Genomic DNA, 19,072 nt, shown 5'->3' with positions numbered 1-19,072 from the left:
ATGCGTGGGTGATATTACTTTAGCCTCGATAAACAAACCGCCAGATGTACTTATACTCGAGGCAGGCAGTATTTTGTACAGTAATAGTTAGCATGGGCGGTGGCACGTAACGTTTACATTCTTGTAAGAGCGCGAGACTCTTCACGCACTCACGGCAGCTGGCCAATCCCTTTCTCCCCAAGAGAAGGAAAATGGTTTCCAGTCTAGTTGTATTATAGAATGTCAGAAAATTATCAGATTGTGAAAACTAGTGGGGTCCTTTATTTTGCATACCATTCTGATATCATTCAGTTTTGTGGGTCGATTGTTATTCATGATTTGTTTATCTCTCTCGAGTGCTTGTGGTTTACTGGTCCACTGCTAGTGTGGTTTCAATGCAGCTGCCTACATTCCATGTACACAAGTAGTTGGTGTGTTTACTCCATAGCATTAATTGTAGCCATATGCAGGTTCAGCTGTCTACCGTATAGCGCGAAATTTTCGAGGGGCTTAATTTTCGCGGATTTCGTGGGTTAGAATCCTACACGAAAATTAAGTCCACGAAAATTGAATTACCTGCTATAGCATGCATAGATTTAAAGGCGTGGCTTCCGGTAAGCAGTCATTCCGCGAACATTGTGCAACGAAATAGCTTTTAGAGGCTAATCCACGAAATATAAGTGCCTCGAAAATTTCGCGCTATACGGTATTTGAAAGAGTCACCCTCTTAGGCACAAGTGTTTAATATGTAATCACATGATTGTGTACACTCGAGAAATGTCCCGAGATAAATTAAAGGCTTATGTTGTATAACAGAGACTACTATAATAATATTATAGTGTTGAGTTCTTGTTAACCTTCTCCTCTCTCTCTCATAGGTACGGAGTAACGTTCAAACCGTGCTCTGATAGCCAACAGGAGGATGAGTCACCATCTGAAGTGAGTATAGCATAGCATATAGCAGCCATATACCGTATAGCGCAACATTTTTGAGGCACTTATATTTCGTGGAATGGCCTCTAAAGCATTTCGTTGCACAATGTTCGTGGGGGATGACTGCTTACCGGAAGCCACGTCTTTAATCTTTGCACGTTATAGCAGATAATCTAAGTAAAAACAAATTTTTTTGTGGACTTAATTTTCGTGTAGGATTGCTAACCCACGAAAACAGCGAAAATCAAGCCCCTCGAAATTTTCGCGCTATACGGTAGATCTTCAGAGCTTCAAGCAAATTAGAGATGTGTTCCTATTCTCAGTTCAGTGACTAATCTGTATTTTCTCCTTACCCCCTGTGCAGTCACCGATCAGCAGTGACCCCCCACAGGTACCTCACACCATAGCCCCTGTACAAGAAATAGCCACCACTCAAAACTTCATTCAAAGGTAAATACAATTATCATTTGCTTCTAGATCCGGTAGTACGTTTCTGCTACATATTATATTCTTCTCTAGCATACTTTTGGTTAACAAATGCATTGATCATAGAGGTTTCTTCATTTGATTTTAAGGAGGTTTAGGTTTCAGTACAATTGCTCTGATTTCTTAATTGCCCAGTATAATATATAATATTGCACAGGCCAGCTGCTGAAGCAGCTAACATGAGTGAAGAGAGGTCCTCTGGTTCACAGTCGTCCTGTAGCAACCTCTTCTGGTGTGTGCCTGTCTTCATTCTAACACATCTGGCCATCTTTGGCATCGGGTTAGCTGCTTTCAATGTACTTTATTTATACTACTGGTCACTGATTACCAAGAAACAGTGTTTTATGATCAGTATCTAGTAACTGAACTCTTTTCCACCCAGGTACTATCTAGGCAGACGAATAATCGTGGAGCCATCGCCACTCAAGTTGCTGCATGTTTAGAACTTTTACTCCCACACACACACTGACATTGGACAGTGCAGCAAACTGAATAGGATAGTACTTAACTTACAGGTTATACCCAATTTATTGCAATTCAATCTTTCATATCATTAATCAATTTTTGTTATATACATACATGCACTTGCAAAATTTTTTTGCGTCTGAATATCAATAATGTTTCTGACGATCATTACCTAATATATTGGAAAGTGAATATATACAACATGTAAAAATCAGTTCTCAGATTTTTCTTTGGCTTTAGTAGATCTCCCAAATTGCTTCAAGGGGAACAAAAAACATGTCGTCATTATCCAATGTGTTATTGTTACACTCACCACGACCATTGGTCTGTCCTGCAGCAGATAGCCATTAGTATCTCGGAGGGCTTTAGCAGCTATCTTTTCACTGGGCAAGCCAATGAATGCCTGACCTTTCATCCTGCCTGTCTGCATTAGACGAATGTCAAACCTACAAATTAACAGATTTTGTAACAATAGATGACAAAGTTGAAACAGTACGTACGCGTTAACTTCCTTCTCTGATGACCAGTTAACGTATCTCCCATAAATATACCTCAGATCCTATTGTAGGATAGACACAATAACCAAAAGAAACAAATACAGTCCAGTCAAAGTCAAGGTTAATCAAAGTGTGTCGTTGTATATATTCCGAGCATAATTTATCAGGACGTAGTTGGGGGTGGGGGGGTGGGTGGGGGGTACAATTCATCATCACAGTTGTCGCAATACTATATACAAACCTTTTCCTCGACATGTTTCCCAAGGTTCTTGATGTACAGTCTCATAGATGATTCTCCACGCGAGTACTTATTGTACACTGAATACTCTTGCATCTCTGCAGTAGGCATGCATACAATAATGGGAAAAAATTCTGATGACAAACCTTTCTCTGTTTTTCTATTTGCCCTCAGCTCTTCATTAGAAATAAATTTCTCATCGCCTCCCTCCAATCCACTCTCTTTACTACTCTCATTCCCAGAGGCTCCCTCTAAACTAGTTGATGGCGGGGCACTGGCTTCAATGAGGAGGGCACCAGGTGTAGTTTTCTCAAGAGGTTCTTCCCTGATGTAAGTGATTGTGTGCGCTTCTAGCTCTTTCCGTGGCACCATCTCTGATGGAATATTGAGCTCAATCTTTTTAGCTTGCTGTAGTAGCAAAAAAATTCCAACAATAAACATACGTGATTATCCAATTATGCATTTGAAGGGGCTCTTGCAATCTAATTAAATAAAAACCCTCAAATGCTGTTTACCGGGACTTCTGGTGAATCTTGAGTGCGTCCTTTCTTTAACGAGGGCAACAGATTCTTCATTTGTGCATAAGACACTGCTCGACGTTTAGGGACACGCCTTGAGACTGGGGCTGGTCTGGGAGGGGAATATCGGGAATTAGTAGAATATTGCAAAAGAATCAAGTTGATTGCAGCTAGGATACGTATGCAATGCACCAATGCACACACACCTAGCTTTCCTAATCAGACCATCTTCATCACTGGCTATTTCAGAGCCATCTTCCTCAGAGGACCTCGTGTAATCAGCAGGCTCCTCAACAAGACACTCTTGAGACAACTGCACATGCAAGAGAACTAACAATGTCACAATGAAAAGTTACTCTTGGAGTAATAACGTGGTGTACTTAGATCAAGACGTTACGTAGATATATTCTCACCAAAGGGGGTACTGATGTAGGCTCCCCAAAAGGAGGGGGTAGATTCATCCTGTTCATCAGATGCAAGACCTGCAAATAAAACACAGTTTATTGGTTTATTCTATGCCCGTCTTTACCAAATCTCACAAAACCACTTCTGTATCTATGTGGTTGGTAGTCTTTACCAAATCTGAAATTAGTGGAGTCATGCAAATACATGATTAACATGCACATACCTGAACATACAGTTGTGGTACGCAGGCTAGAGCGTTGGTGATGTTGCTGAGGATGGTGGGTGTGGGCGGAGGGTACAAGTATCGAGGTGCCTCAACCGTAGACACTGGTCTGCAGAAAAAAATACTGCAAGTATGATTTTTATTCAACCTATTTTTGTGTGAAGAAGAATTTAACGTGTATGTGTTTTTGGATTGTATGTTTAGCTCACTTGATTGCACGATATACTTGCTCCACCTTCCCCTCCGATGATTTCTCCTCACTCACGGAGTCACTAGGTCTGCTCCTGTTGCAGGCCCAACTGAGAAGATGAAAGGTGCATAAACAAGTAACCAAACTAGACAATGGCACTCAAGCCACAGATTAGAGGGTAATAATGATAAGCTGACCACAGTGACACATGACATATGGCACATGACACACTTGCTGACAGTATGCAGACAAAGGTTTCAGTCATTGTGATTCCAGGGGTTGTTGTTGGGATAATCCCAGGGAACGGTAATTATATAGACTAACCACAGGCAAACATTTTAGTAGTTTTAATCAAACATGTACGTGTACAAGTGTTGGGACTTCAATCAACAATAGGCACAGTTGTACTATAATAACAATGCCAGAGGTTACCCCTGATAGTACCCAAATAGTAGAAGAGGCCCCTTGATATTGTGTGTGTATCTCCCTTACTTCAGAGTATCAGATTCTTGTAGGATTTTTGTGTGTGCTGGTTGAGCATACTCCACAGAGAGCTTATGCCCAAACACGTCCAGCTGATGAAGCTTGTTTAACACCTAAAACACAAACAAAGATAATTATAGTGAGTACAAAGCATGCACACCTGTTATTGAATACAAACGAGTGACAGTGACTACAGAGCAACAACAAACAATCTTACAGCTACGAATGGACATACCCATTTTGTTTCTCCTTCATTGGTAAAGGTTGCAAAAGCACAGTTTCTCTAAAAGTGAAAAGAAGTACAAGGAAGTCAATACGCATTCATTCACACAAGTAATACACAATAATTATACGTGGCTAAAATATGTACGTATACCATTTTTCCTTTGAGTCCCATAATGACCACATCCTGAGCACCAAAGTGTCGCAGCAAGCTCTCCTTCTCTTCTCTGCTCAGCCAGTCTGGAAAATGGCGGACCAGTAATGTTCTGGGAGCCGATAGATGCGATTCCATGATTGCACTAAATGGGAAGTAATAATTATTTATAAAACTTCACAACACAAGAACAAGAACATACCTCAATGAGCAGTTCTACATGCAGCAGGTAGTCATGTTTTTGCAGTGATGGGTGGGTTAACAGCTGCACGGTCAGCAGGAAATTCATTAAGACTGCTAATTTACCACAAAGTCATGTAATTGCTGGGCAGTATTTAATTACTGGCTGCATACACTTTGCATTCCGTGTGCTTACAGAGCAGAGTGCAAGCCATTCAAGCAAGCTAGCCAAGTTAGTTAGCAGCCGGCCATGAACACCATGAACTGGTTGCTGTCGTCTCTGTGTTTCCTCGGTCTGCTGAGTTCCTTGTCAGCTCAAAAGACAGGTGAGTTGCAAAATAATAATACACCATAGCTTTTTCTTAGCCGCTGTGCACATTTATAAATATACCAGCAAAGCCTAGCCTAGCCAGCACTGCAAGCTTTGTTTTGAGCTGGAAGACATAGTCTAGAGTATGTTGCATATAAATTGAGCCACAGCAGCTTAGGTTATGAATTTGTTTCTTGCAGACCCATGTCCAGAGCTAGAGAATGACATCAGGTTGCCAGTGGTGAGAGAAAACTCAACTTGTGGTTTCAAAAGTGGAAGGATTGAAATTTGCAATGGTGGAGTTTGGAAAACAATTTGTGATAGTAACTGGACCAGAAATGATGCAGCTGTGGCTTGCAGACAGCTAGGATACAGTGCTATAAGTGAGCTATCCAACCGTATGCATTCTGTCAAATGTTTTTACCATTCTCATATTTTCTACACAGGGGCAGATGTGTCACCGGTAACCCTAACTACCTCGAACCTTGCACCTACGGTACCAGAATGTGAGGGGACAGAGATGAACATTTCAAGTTGCCGTTCTATCGACAGTACTACAGTCTCTGGTTGCAATAAGAAATCTGGTGTTACTTGCTTTTTGAATGACTCTGCACCTGACATCTGCTTCAGTGTTCCAACCACTCCTCCTACTAACACTGGGACAGATGATACGGTACAAACAAACTTAAATCCAACTCAAGATCCAACCACCTCACCAATCACCACCGAAACAACCGCTGGAACTACCACCAACGCAAGTTTCCTAACATCTCCTCTTGGAATTGGTGTCATTGTTGTAATTGTGGTCGTCATTATCTTCGTTGTGGTGCTATTTATTGTGATAATTGTGGTGGTATGTAAAAAGTCTCCGAGCAGTAAATTGGAACAGTCGAGAGTTTCGCCACAAAACGTCTATCTTGAGGATCTAAAAATGGACTCGGATAAGTTTAACAACAGCCCCAACCAAAGGAGGCGAACCAGCGGGGAAATTACCATATCAGAACATCACCTCTTAGAACAAAGTCCTCTGTACGAGCAAGTCAAAGATGTTGCCCCTCCAAGCATTTCGTCACATGACAGTGGTCGATCAACAGATGCATCAGAAAACAATGCACCTCCCACCATGTACTCCACCCTGGAGCGAGATCCAAAATTGCCACCGCCTACCTATGCAACTCTGGAGCAAGCCGATTATGCCCAAGTAGAACCGTACTTTAATGGGTCACTAACGAGGGGGGCTGCCCTCACTAGCCCTGTCAATGAAGATCTCTACCACACACTGGATCGAACCACTTCACAGAGCAGCTACACTCGGGACCAATATCGAACATCTTCCATGTCTTCGTCTCCAAAAGCCCGAGGGAGCAAGCCAAACTCAAGTCCAAAACAGACCCCCAGAACTGTGCTGCCTTCAATTACAGATTCTGAGGAAATTCCCACGTATGCTATCTTGGAGGAGGCTGTTGATGAGGCTGCTTCGATGGTGTCCACAAGTGCTGTAGTATCTCAAAGACTGTCTCCTCACCACTCCCCCTCTACCATCAGACAGTCCCCTCATCAGTCCCCTTCTATCATCAGACAATCCCCTCGTCAGTCCCCCTCTGCCATTAGACTGTCCCCTCATCACAGACCCTCTCCAGAACATTCACATTTGCAGCACACACAATCATACGCTGCAAGACCAGCTACCCACGAGCACACAATGCCAACCAATAAACAAAAGTCAAACACGTTACCACATTCTGGAAGATCTGCACCACTGAGTGTGCCACCTTCGAGGCACAGACACTCTGGCTACATCGAGGAACAACATTCTAACGGTGTGAATACTTCCATGAACGGCAGATTAAATGCCTTCACACAGGACCCTGTCACCAGCTGGGTGTAGTAATCATACACCGGTATCTTCTGTGTGTATGTGAGTCACCTGTTCATGTTTACACAGCATCTACTGTTTGTCACATTGGTAGAGCGTATATGGTAGCCTCTAATGCCTAATTGCATTACCTTAAATATGTGGTTGAGCTGTACTAAGTCAAAAATGCACATTAGGAACAAACTGTTAATACTCCCCCTTATTTGTGGCTGGCTTGTGGCATTGTATCTGCATTTCAAATTTATATGCTCATTAATTTTCTGTTCATTTGCTATCATTCAACCCCTATTACTCTCACTGAGACAATCATGCACAATCAACCATGTTTCTCTGCAATCACATGTCAATTATTATTGTATGTACGTTTTGTGAAATGAGTGTGTTTTGAAAGACATTAATCGATATCGATAACGGTTACTTCAGCACTATAATAATTATCACATGTAATAAGACTGGCGAGTGGGCGGGGTAGGTGTCTGCAATGTATACATGTACATGTAATAGTTTGTACATTTTGGTACTTTCTCAGTGTAGCAAAATATGCAAGCAACAAATAATACTCGTAAGTTGATCAAACACAGTATTTTACACATAATTGTTAATTGCATGACTAGCTCTGTTATAATTATTGTCAAAACTCATGATCAGTGTTTACAAGTTCTCCATAATAAGCAGTTAAGGCCTTGAGACGAAGGTTCAGTAGGTGCTGTGCCACTTCAACCGACTCCCCACACTTCGCTAGCGATACCACCTGTGTGTATGTGTGTGTGTGAGGATGGGTGTGGGTGTGAGGGTGTGTATGTGTGAGGATGGGTGTGAGGGTGTGTGTGTGTGTGATAGGTAGGGGTGTGCCTATATAAGACTATATATCTAGTGTTACAGCTAACACGTCCACGTGGCTATATACAATCGCAGTATATACCATGTACGTGAAACAAAAGATAGCTCTGTATAATTTGTTTCTTGTAATAAGACCTACGTACCATACGTCTGGGAATTTGGCCATTGTAACATTTATACTGCTACACGTCAGTACAGCTATTAAATGTCACAAACCCTTGTTTCTTGGCCCACTAATTAATGCAGCCATCTTGGGGTGCACAAGTCCCTGGAGACATCCTTTGATGTTCTCGAATGTTTGTACAATAAGAGAACGGTTGTCTTTAAGGGTATCTAAGAATGGACAAGTGATGATAGCCAGTAATCAGCTCTATTGGTGAAGGTTTTTTCACACATTAATTCTGCATTAATTCTGCATCCATTGTATTTCAGCTCTATTGGTGAAGGTGGTGATTTTCACACACAGCTAGTTATGCATTCAATATAATTATTATTTCCCACCCAAACAAACACACAATTTAGGCTCAACTATATAGCACAGTTACACTAGCACTGGAGGCTCTGGTTACAATAGTGGTAAGAAACAAACCACACTTCTTGAGGCTACTATTGAGTTCTGTGGTTCTCAAGAAAAACAAAAGAATGCTATTCAAAAGAAAGGAAGTTGCTAGAGTGAGGTTGAAACAATGCATAGTCTGATGCCATAAAGCCACCTATAGTAACAAAATGCATTGGGGGCGAGTGAATAAATAGGAAACGACGTTTGTACACAGTATCGAGTGACAAAGGTACACAAATAGGATAAAATTAATATGTGTGCATAGGGCCATGCATGGATGGGATGATTTGCTATGACTGTATATAGGAAATCACAAGACTTGCTTCAATGGCGTACACACACAATGCTAATTGGGACTGCTCAGGTTGTGGTGATGTCAGACTATGCACACCAGATAACCTGCCCACACATTGTCGTGTATGGGTAGTGTGGTACCACAGGGAGTGAGCCAGGTGACATGTAGTACAGTACAGAGGTGCATGTGGGGAAGACGAACTATAGATAACACACAATGAAGCATACAACAATAAGTAATAAGGGTTCTTTACGAAATCATACCACATGAACATGTCCTGTGAACATATCAACTATACCAGGAAAGTTAACACTAATAAACAGGAATGTTGGTATGAGCTCGATCATGACAGGAAATTAAGATGTACAAAAGGAAATGTAGCTATATATACCAAGCTTAGTGCCGCACATAGACACATTTCTCAGGGCTCTGTGCTGGGTGTCTCAGACTCTCAGTACCCCATAGTGAGCAAGGTTGGGGTCAGACCAACTGCATCAATAGAAGCCATTCTGGTAAGCTGCTCTAATATCTTATGGGTTACCAAAACACACAGAATCTTGGGAGAATCTTCATAAAGGGTTTCTTCAATTGTGTCTAAGGCATTCTGAAACTGCTGAAACTGGCATACCCGGTATAGCGACTATAAGCTTTCTTCTAACCTAGCTAACCTAGCTGACTAATCAGCAAGCTTGCACATAAATTAGAAACAGCTGGGTTACCTACCACGGCATGCCGTTAATTAATATGCAAAACATGCTCTTGTATGGGTTCATAATTATCAATTATGAGATCTTAACTAGCTGGTGTTTTAGGGAAACTGTCAACTGTTGGCAGATGAGCGCTATGCATGTACCGACAGTAAAACTATAATTACGTATGGAGTTAATAGGTCAAGGTGGTACACAACCATCTGGAGAACTTCCTAAAGTTAGGTTAAGTTTATTAAGGTGGGCAGACATCCTAAACCACAATCATAGCTATGGCTTTAGAGCAGTGGAACTCCAAACTAATATGTAGATGTGTGGAGAGACACATGATACAAGGCATGTAGACATATGATATATTACATTTGCAAGAAAACTTTCCTGACAGTGTCTACACAAAATGGTGTATTAATAATAATTATTGTTGCACTTATATCACTCAGTCGGGTGGTAGTTATAGCGACTATCAATTGAAACTACAGGTTACGGTTTTAAGGAAGGTGACAGTGTATTTAAACTGGCTCACACAAAAACGGGGACTAAAAATAATACTAAGCTAGGGAGCACTGCTAAATTATACACCTGTGGGAGGGAGTTTTTTAAATGTGAAACCGATTCAACCACATCCGTCTAACCTTGGTGTTGACTTCAAAGGTTGTTCCTCCTACTTATTTGCATACACAATAAATTAGGTACTGAAATCTTGAAAGTACCAACCGACGTTAATAAAGACTTCCTTCAAACATTACATGCATGGGGCTATAGAACAAACAGTTTCAGACACAACACGGCAATGCCCCTAATGTCAAAACAGAAGCAACAAAACGGAATTATAAAACACCTGCTCCAGTAAATGGATGCCAACTCACGGTTACATATATGCATATTATATAAGGGCCTTCTCCTAACAGCTAGTAATGAACTGTACTGACAGCTAGGGTTTCTTCTAGTGTGGGTTGGCCGGTGATGTTTCAGCTGCTTGGAACCCACATTTTCCCCCACTTGCTTGTACAAAATCTTAAAAAGAAACCCTGGTACATACATATAGACGTTTACACAAGCTGCTAATCTCAAGGGCCACTTGAATATCTCGTCAAAAGAGCAGTAAGGAGGAACCATTCGCTAGTAGAATATGCACTTATGCATTTATAATTAACGTTATGGGATGTAGCATGACAAAGAGTTTGGCCGGGCTAGATCATCACAAACATTTCTAGAAAGAGAATAACATTGAAACCATTCATGTATTATCTGAGGAAGATAAACAGGTGAAAATTAAGAAACGTACACTAATTAAGTACTTATACCCAATAAGTATAAACATGAAAGTGGTTATTATTAATTTTGTTGTTGACATAATAATTATGATATAAGAGAATGATAAGCACATAATTATTAATTGTCAATTAAATCATCAATCTTAGCAAATATTCGTAACTTACACCACCCAGAATGGAGATATACACAAAAAGTATATACCGTATAGCGGGAACTTTTCACTAGTTGGCTCGAGAACCCTCAGATCAGAAGAAATTTTCGTGAGTTGTAATACTTGTGTTTCAATGCTAAGAAACCACACCCACCAAGAGCTCTTGCATGTGAAATACCGGTGCGTTATTAACTTCTCTGCCCGCAAAATTTTGAATATCACGAAAATTTCCCGCTCTACAGTACGTATCCAGAAGTACACTGGAACATGATGTTGATCACCAAACAACACGATTCAGGTAATATGAATACCATAGACTTAAGCAAACTCACCGAACTGGTAGACATGCGATAAACATAATAATGACGTACGTGGGTACAATTAACTCATTAGGAATCGATGCTTCCATGGGTTCGCACAGTAACACAAAAATGTATGTAGGAGGCTATAAGTGCTTACGTACAAATACTCGGCAATTAGGCAACTAATTACTTGGGAAAACTACAAATTCTGCACACAATTATTGCCGCATGCAAATGCTGCTAACCAGCTGCTGAGCAATGGGAACTATGGCAATGCTCTGCTTTGTACCTACACGTACGAAAACATCACATTACAGGAAGAAATGGTTTGCACATCGTGCATAGGTAGGTGACCACTAACTACATAACTAAGGCTGACTTTAGGAGCTTCTAATTGTACGCCCGTTAATATCAAATTAGTGGTCATTAGAGTTTAACGAGCACATAATTGTATACTGCACACTAAACGTGTGGGGGGTCCTCGAGTGAGGGGGGGGGGCACATGTACTGACAACACACAATCAAAATGTATAATTATATGCACAGTATGTAAGTGTGTGTAAGGATCTGCATGGAAAACCAAATGGAGTCTTAAGTGCCCTGCATGGTCATATAACATACGTAGTGAGACAACAAGTATCAACTTTAAAGTTGGCTTAAAGGTGAGACAAAACCCAGACTAATGTATGTGTAAGGAAATCCAATCATGCGAGCAAAATACCATTGTAGTGAATAATAGGACGTGAATCGTTAAAGAGACCTTTCTCAAAGGCGGTGAAATATGTAGCATTGCTTTAGGTCCCAGTTAGGCGTTGGCTTCCATGGAAGAAACAACATCATCTTTAACCAATGTTATATCAACAATGGCGGGTATCGTATGTACAAACCTTTGCTACTCTAAGGCTGACATGCCAAACTCTTAATTCCCAAACACACATCTATAGAATGCTTCAAATTCTGACAAGACCACAATAATCATATTTGTATTCTTGGCATAAATGACATCTAGCTACTTGATTGTTTCAAGGGTGGCACATGAAATCAAATTACTGTTTCCCATGCAGGACAATATTTTTTAATTCAGTCACAGGGGTCCTCTTCCAGCTGGTCATAATGAGCAACCATGAAGTAGACTGACGAAGACTAAACATGGTTACCATGGGGATAACCCGGACACACATGACATACACACAACAGTAGGGAAAATAAAAAACTAAGTTCCTTTGAAGGAGGCAAATTAATTGCACATAATTATATATACGCGTATATAGTAATACTACTAGGGACTTGTGGCAACATAAACCATGCACCTCGCCTTTGGGCTACACCCTTGGGCTTGGAGGGTTTACTGCCATAAATCCCTAGAACCATAGTATATATAACCATAATTTATGCATGCATTTGTTATGCCTATAACAAGCAAACGATAACTTCAAACCCATTTAGAAAGTTTTCTCAAACAAAACAGTCTAACATAATTATGACGTTACGCCTACGTACGTTGCCATGCTAGAGAGATGGTACACCAGATACACTATACACCTTATACCTATAGACAACATGTAAGCATGCCCACTGCATGCAGAGATAAGGCGCAGACCTGCTCTAAAGAAACAAATTGTTTGAGTACTTAAGGCATTTTCAACCGGCCGGTGCCAGGCGTGGAGGTGGGTGCACCATGGAGATCACACGCAAAGCAACATCCACCTCATATATGTATGTATATACAAAGGTGGACACTGAAAGACAGTACAGTACGTGAAATAACATGTAAGTCATTAAGTCATTAACTATCTGGTGGGTACACATAGAAACAATCCACTTAAAATGAATTCACTGCATTCTTTTATCCATCAAGACAGTAATGAGTCAGCTACATAAGTAAGTAGACATATACACGTACCACGGACAAGCTTCAGTGAACACAGTTAATAAATTACAAATATAATTAAAAGAATGCACAAACACTTGTACCAGCTATTACAACATTATTATGTAAGTACGTAAGTGTCGATACAAAAGCAAAACCCAATTAAGGGCTGCTAAGGTTTATTGCACAGCACTAAATGCACGGGCCCCTACTATACAGAGTTAAGCGTACACAAGCACAGCTGTATAGTCACTACAATCCACCTACAGAGCCAGGTGGTACACCTAAGAGGGTTGCCAAAGGAAGCTACCTAAACAACCATCTTCAAGGTAGCACTTAGGAAACAGAATCAGAGAGTGGTGCACGTTCGTATACACTTGTACTTTCAATAATAAATATAACCCATACAAAACACATACCAGCAGCTATACACACACATTCAATACACAGTTCCTACGACAAACATACAGTGACATCTAGTCACATGACAGGCTCACCTGATCTATGTTGGTGTTCTTTGGGAGGAAGAAGGCAATGTTTTCAGTCACTTCCCTAGCAACTTGAAACACACGCCCAGTGAGTCAGGGAGTCAAAGAATAATAGTGTAAATGCATGCAGTACGTGCGTATGTAAGTATGTCACATACAAGCATGAGCAGACATACATGAGAAATCATCAGCTGACGCGAGACCAACAAATTACTTGGCTCCAATTCTTAAACCACATTGCAGGCAATATTTCCCAACACCACCAGTGGGGCTTCTTGGCAAACCAAACTGATCAGTTTCACAGAATAATTATACATCACATAATATTGTTAACCTCAACAGACAAAGAGAGTATCCTCCCAAGATTGTACAAACCCAGAGTAAGAGAAAGACACAACCTCTGGCTTCCTGCCAGGTACTATACTCCCCACCAAACCAGACACAATATGCTTGCCCTCATCACAAATACTGCCCAGTCAACAGACACTGCACAATGTCCTTTCATGCACCAAGTATGCAGACTTATTGGTAGGCATGGTCACAGTCTACACAGTCTTGTGCAGGTCCTCTTACAAATTGGCCTAACATGGTACATCTCAAAACAAACACATGCACGTGTGTGCACCCGAATAGCTGTAGAGAGAATGTATGCATCTTTTGTACTGACGTGAATTAAGATGCAGCAATTAAGGCACTCAAAGTTAGTTAACCTACTCCTAAATACACACCACAACTAATTAACAGAGAATGATGCAAGTACAGGGTTCAGAAAACTTGTATTGTACTTCAAATACATTATTGGGAAGTTATGTCTAGGCTTACTAGGTTACACTAACCACTAAAGATGGGGGAGTACACTTTGAGGGAGTAAGCCAAAAGTTTTAACCAAATCAGCGAACCTTCCCACACCCTTTAAAACACAACACTCCTAACCCAGCCTACACAGAATCAGCCTTGCTCTTAACAATTGGGTGCAAAACTCTACTTTCAACTCTAAGCACGACTTCAAAGAGCACACGGACATGTGCAGTAACAAAAATATTTCCTTGATCCTTTTAATTGCCGACATTCAAACCATGCCGACATGAAATGTGAGCCCTGAGGGATGACTGTTTGACATTCAATATCTCTTATGGGGGAGTGTCACATTCTACGCTCGTTACTCAGAAATGGCCCCATTAAAACTGAAATTAACAAACATATCAATCTCGCGTGTATTCATAATATAGTTAACGAGGTAGACGCAACGGCCAAGCCATACAAACGTAAAAACCAGCTGTGCAGGGAATTATGTAGTTGTCAGGCAGTTAATGATGCATTAGCTGTATCATAATTATAACCACACATGGATCATTTTAATTTGTTTAACATAAAGAATTAAGGCTACTCCCCATGTACACAATTAACTGGGTGTGCACTTGTACCTAGGGGCAATGCAAATATATACAACACAATGGCTACACACTGGCTAGCTTTGAACACAGACTACAAACACAACTTATATAGTATAGTAGCTACTCCTACTCCTAGAAGGATGGTTGGATGGCATGTATAGCCCAGCAATACTATTTTCTCACAAATTTGGACTATTATTGGATACCATAAACACTCCAGTAGCTAGGGATATGAGAATAGCACAGGATGCATGCAGTGTGTGTAGTGTGTGTACCCATGCATGCAGTGTGTGATTATAAGGATATCCATCAATGGCTATCATGGTGTGAATGTCGAACACGTCCGCAGTAGAGTAGGCGGGGCCTCCCCAAGGTGGACTCAGGAACACCACGTCAGCACACTGTAGTGGGGGTTGGTGGGAGTATACAACACGACATGACATAGCAGTGCTACTATTGGGATGAAACCAAACGTTCACATTTTATTATTATTATATCATCATTATTATTATCATTAAAAGTGATATGTATTTAGAATAAGCAACTGTTAAGTTACCTCATGGATTGCACACTAGAGCTAGAGTGCACATGATTATGATGTACCTTGATATGAGGCATTATTAGAAAGTAATCTCCCACAATGAACTCTATCCTGTCCTCCACTCCGTAGATCCGCGCATTGTTCACGGCACAGGCTATCTTTACTGGATCAATGTCTATGGCTATCACTGTGCAGGTGAGTAATAGTGCAGTGGGTAAAGATCATTAACGACACAAAACACAACTAAACAGTGGTGTATGTATGTATGTAGGCGTCCATAACTTTTTACAATTTTACTGAAAGCTGTTGTGTTACATATCCTGGAATGAAATGCTTGCCTATACTATATACGTGGTGTGGCAACTTATCACTAGAGGTAGTGGTACTAACCTCTCTCGCAGGTGAAGGCAAACTGTATAGCGTTGCTGCCTGTCCCACAGAAGGCATCCACGATGAGGTCACACCGACATCGCTCCGCTATGTGCTCTGATATCTTCTCCGGAGTTGCACTGAACCAGCCCTCTGGAAATACAGAATAGCATAGCATAAGCTCATAATTAAAACTATCACACTAGCCCATCCATATCATGTCTTTTGCAGAGTAGCACAATAAGAACAAAACTTAGGAAGCTACAATAAAAGCACACAACTCTCAACAAAGGAGTACAAAAGAATAGCTTATTACCTACCCAGGGATGCAGATATGCTCAGCGTTAGTTCCCTCATGGTATGGAGCCATAACTACAACAAAACCCATTTCTAGTAGCTATAGAGACCCAAAGTGCATGCATACATTTCAATGTATAAGTTCAGCTCTATCCGAATCTCATTAAATTTCAGGCATTCAGTTCACCATTCATGCTACTACTAGCAGGCCAACAGCATGTATAGGAGGTAGCTAGCTTTGTGCTCACCATGATCCAGACAAACTCCGTCATCAAATTTTGAGAAGAGCCGATACCTTTGAGACCAGTACTTGACAAGGGCGGGTGAGTCTTTGGCTGTGTTGACAGGGAGGAGGGTAGACAGGGAGAGGGGGGTGCCAGCATAGCAGGGGGTGGGGTCACTTACGACTGCTTCTTCCACTTCCTGAGTTTATATAGTTCATCAGAGTGTACTACTAAGCAAATTTAATACTTACTATGATTTTATTTGAGTCTTGAATTGGATTAACAGCATCTGTGCATATATACAAATTATAAAAGATGGAACACTTCAAATTTTACAAAAAGCAATCAAGTAGTTGAACAGTGCTAGTTGCATTAAAATCCTCATTACAACAACCTACTATTGCCAGCTGACGGTCACTAAACGCTACAGCTAAACAATCACAACATGCTTGAGACATTCTACACACTTCTGTCCAGGTGTCTTCAACTGTACTGTACATTAACACACAGTCACTAAGGGCATCATCATCAAGACCACCGACAGCAAGAAGATAACCTCGAAAGTTCACTAAAGTGGATCGTCGTACAGGTAAAGGAGCAATACTTTTCCACGAGATTTTGCTAACTGGTTTCGATGAAAAGAAAGACTTGAGCTTAGTGCTAAATGAGACCGGTGTGAGCGAAGATAAAAGCGAGGAAAAGGAACAAGTTAAAACATTGTCTCTACACTGAGATTTAGTTTCGCTGTAGCTTTGAACATAAAGATGGTTATTCGAAATGACTGCTGAAACACGTTTACCCAATAGAGGCAGGTCTGTGGCTGTATGCCATTGTCGGGTGGATAATTGCAGAACTTCGACAATTGGTACAAATTGATCTTTATAAATCTCTCCTCCTACAACAATAAGAAGATCGTCGTAGCAAACGGCAGAAGTATTGTATCGCTTTGTTGGCATTGAAGGAAACTTAACGGCACCACGATCATCGACAAAACTATACAGATCGCTAAAAGGCTCTATCGTACCACAGAATGTCGAATACCCTCCAATAGTTGTGAGCAGGCCATCCAATACCGCTAAAGATGAACCGTAGTGAAGGCAACTAGACAGTATACACCACGACGAATCAACAGAATCATACTTGCAAATTGTAGAATCTTTGAAACCTCTGAAATATGCCACATCACCATTGACTACAAAGTCACCGCGACAAATTCGATAGGGAGCGCTCGATCTCTTCCATTTGATTTTTCCTAATCTACATTTTAGACTCTCCTTGTTTTTCAATTCTGTCACAGGTGAAGCAGCAATTTCATTAGACTCTACTCGTTCCAACTCTAAAGCTTGTAGGCCTTGAAGCTGCTGGTTTAATTTACCTATCTCTGCCACTTTTTCCCGATAAACACTTTCTTTGATTTGAATAACTTCATTTTTAGCTCGAATTACATCATCTCTATTCTGAAGCTGAATTTTTAAATTCTCAATTTCTTGTACTTGCTTTGAGCTATCTTCTTCCCTGTCTTTAAGTGATACACACAACCTATCAACTTCCTCATTTTTAGATTGAATGGTTTCTTCGTATGATTGAATTTGTACACGTAAATCATGAATTTCTCTAACAGGCAAAGCATCGGAAAGCCCTTTGCTCTCAATGTACACCTGTTGCTCTTTGAGTTGAGCCACCCGACGACACAGCTGCTGAGCTGTTAGCCTCACATCTGGTCTGTACTCGAGGCATTGTCTGGCTATTGGCAGGAGAGGATGGGACGGATCGATCAGGGCTATGTGATTCATTCGACGGTTTTCCTCCAAGACGGGCATTTGAGTGGTTCCTACGGGTGAGCGCTCGTCGGCTACCATGGTGAAGCGTGGTCCTGGGTCAGGAAACTTCGCTGTTATCAGCTGGATGATCAGAGGGCCAACGGAGAAACAGTCAATCATGCTCGAGTAATTAGGAGGCTCAAAGAAAGCTTCGGGTGGCATGAAGGCTTGTGTGCCAGGTAATTGTGTGAGAGAGTGGCGAGAAAAATTTCCACTAACATTGAGTAGTTTGGACATTCCAAAGTCGGACACCTTTGCCTTAGAGCCTGCAATGAGCAGCACGTTGTTGCTGGAGAGGTCTCTGTGGACAATGCCTTTGGAGTGAAGGTGTGCAATGGCCAGTGCTATATCGTGACTCAAGTTCACCTGGGTGTGGTAAGGAGGGGGCCTCTGGACTCTGTCGAAATAGTTAGTGAGGCTTTCATCGAGTAGCTCCATTAACAAGACGGGTAGGCCTGAGTCGGGGTCCATGGTGACATCTAGATACTGGACTATGTTGGGGTGTGTTATGTTTCTCATGAGCTCACATTCTTGATAGAATCTCTCCACGATTTTTTGTCCGCTTGGATCATTGGTTTCCAAAAGAATAGGGTGGAGGATTTTAGCCGCACACGGTAGCTCATTTAATCTCGCTCTGTACACAGCTCCATACGCTCCATTACCAACTTTTCTACTTTTGTAAATTTCAACATTCGTTGCCATATTATTTCAATACTATATTAATTGTCTGTATTAAAATTGGCACATGCATGTACTATAGCCACAGAATCACATGCCATGA

The 19,072-nt window shown here is 41.2% G+C and overlaps 5 protein-coding genes across 7 annotated transcripts in view; 2 read left to right on the top strand and 3 right to left on the bottom strand.

Annotated features, from left to right (window-relative positions):
• LOC135331751 (uncharacterized) overlaps nt 1–2,031 on the top strand; it is a 92,659-nt gene extending 90,628 nt beyond the window's left edge. For both annotated transcript variants that reach the window (XM_064526996.1, XM_064526995.1), the window contains 4 exons: nt 858–918; nt 1,277–1,362; nt 1,556–1,678; nt 1,781–2,031. In XM_064526996.1, coding sequence (XP_064383066.1) covers nt 858–918; nt 1,277–1,362; nt 1,556–1,678; nt 1,781–1,841 — 331 coding nt within the window. In that variant the 3' untranslated portion in view covers nt 1,842–2,031. The remainder of the gene's footprint in view (nt 1–857; nt 919–1,276; nt 1,363–1,555; nt 1,679–1,780) is intronic.
• LOC135331738 (RNA-binding region-containing protein 3-like) lies at nt 1,942–5,076 on the bottom strand. 2 transcript variants are annotated; one of them, XM_064526979.1, is made up of 14 exons: nt 4,996–5,076; nt 4,794–4,938; nt 4,653–4,700; nt 4,427–4,530; nt 3,954–4,043; nt 3,745–3,868; nt 3,530–3,598; nt 3,323–3,429; nt 3,114–3,228; nt 2,745–3,006; nt 2,602–2,696; nt 2,364–2,422; nt 2,177–2,309; nt 1,942–2,119 (listed from the first exon to the last, which is right to left on the bottom strand). In XM_064526979.1, the coding sequence occupies exons 2-14, from the start codon at nt 4,929–4,931 to the stop codon at nt 2,075–2,077; spliced, it is 1,389 nt and encodes a 462-aa protein (XP_064383049.1). In that variant the 5' UTR covers nt 4,932–4,938; nt 4,996–5,076; the 3' UTR covers nt 1,942–2,074. The 2 variants fall into 2 exon arrangements, with proteins under 2 accessions (XP_064383049.1, XP_064383050.1); XM_064526980.1 differs by having other exon boundaries at nt 3,745–3,853; nt 4,996–5,075.
• A 38-nt stretch (nt 5,077–5,114) lies between these two features.
• On the top strand, nt 5,115–7,561 carry LOC135331732 (mucin-2-like). The gene is made up of 3 exons (XM_064526969.1): nt 5,115–5,299; nt 5,484–5,666; nt 5,730–7,561. Exons 1-3 carry the CDS (start codon nt 5,224–5,226, stop codon nt 7,169–7,171), a joined length of 1,701 nt encoding a protein of 566 aa, XP_064383039.1. The 5' UTR covers nt 5,115–5,223; the 3' UTR covers nt 7,172–7,561.
• Nucleotides 7,562–7,700: 139 nt separating this feature from the next.
• Nucleotides 7,701–19,072, bottom strand: part of LOC135331720 (uncharacterized) — an 18,040-nt gene continuing 6,668 nt past the window's right edge. Inside the window, exons 12-18 of the mRNA XM_064526958.1 lie at nt 16,723–16,760; nt 16,496–16,670; nt 15,972–16,103; nt 15,644–15,768; nt 15,347–15,441; nt 13,656–13,734; nt 7,701–7,910 (exon numbers count right to left, since the gene is read on the bottom strand). Of these exons, the coding sequence (XP_064383028.1) occupies nt 7,791–7,910; nt 13,656–13,734; nt 15,347–15,441; nt 15,644–15,768; nt 15,972–16,103; nt 16,496–16,670; nt 16,723–16,760 (764 nt within the window). The 3' untranslated portion in view covers nt 7,701–7,790. The remainder of the gene's footprint in view (nt 7,911–13,655; nt 13,735–15,346; nt 15,442–15,643; nt 15,769–15,971; nt 16,104–16,495; nt 16,671–16,722; nt 16,761–19,072) is intronic.
• On the bottom strand, nt 16,767–18,942 carry LOC135331724 (cyclin-dependent kinase-like 2; the record flags this gene model as incomplete). The annotated part of the gene is given in 1 exon segment (XM_064526961.1): nt 16,767–18,942. A coding segment is annotated over 1 exon segment (2,139 nt), but the record flags the coding sequence as incomplete, so codon positions are not given.

Source organism: Halichondria panicea, chromosome 2, assembly GCF_963675165.1.
Source record: "Halichondria panicea chromosome 2, odHalPani1.1, whole genome shotgun sequence".
In the NCBI taxonomy this organism is placed as follows: domain Eukaryota; kingdom Metazoa; phylum Porifera; class Demospongiae; order Suberitida; family Halichondriidae; genus Halichondria; species Halichondria panicea.
Note: the sequence above shows the minus strand (reverse complement) of the source record. Positions and strands in the feature narration are given on the sequence as shown.

What these genes read in the sequence shown, in the direction of transcription:
- LOC135331738 (XM_064526979.1), bottom strand. Translation starts at nt 4,931, where the DNA reads ATGGAATCGCATCTATCGGCTCCCAGAACATTACTGGTCCGCCATTTT. An exon ending in AAGATTCACCAGAAGTCCCG is followed by an intron (nt 3,007 to 3,113) that starts GTAAACAGCATT and finishes TTGCTACTACAG; the next exon opens with CAAGCTAAAAAGATTGAGCT. An exon ending in AAATAGAAAAACAGAGAAAG is followed by an intron (nt 2,697 to 2,744) that starts GTTTGTCATCAG and finishes TGCCTACTGCAG; the next exon opens with AGATGCAAGAGTATTCAGTG.
- LOC135331732 (XM_064526969.1), top strand. Translation starts at nt 5,224, where the DNA reads ATGAACACCATGAACTGGTTGCTGTCGTCTCTGTGTTTCCTCGGTCTG. An exon ending in CTTGTCAGCTCAAAAGACAG is followed by an intron (nt 5,300 to 5,483) that starts GTGAGTTGCAAA and finishes TGTTTCTTGCAG; the next exon opens with ACCCATGTCCAGAGCTAGAG. An exon ending in GCTAGGATACAGTGCTATAA is followed by an intron (nt 5,667 to 5,729) that starts GTGAGCTATCCA and finishes TTTTCTACACAG; the next exon opens with GGGCAGATGTGTCACCGGTA.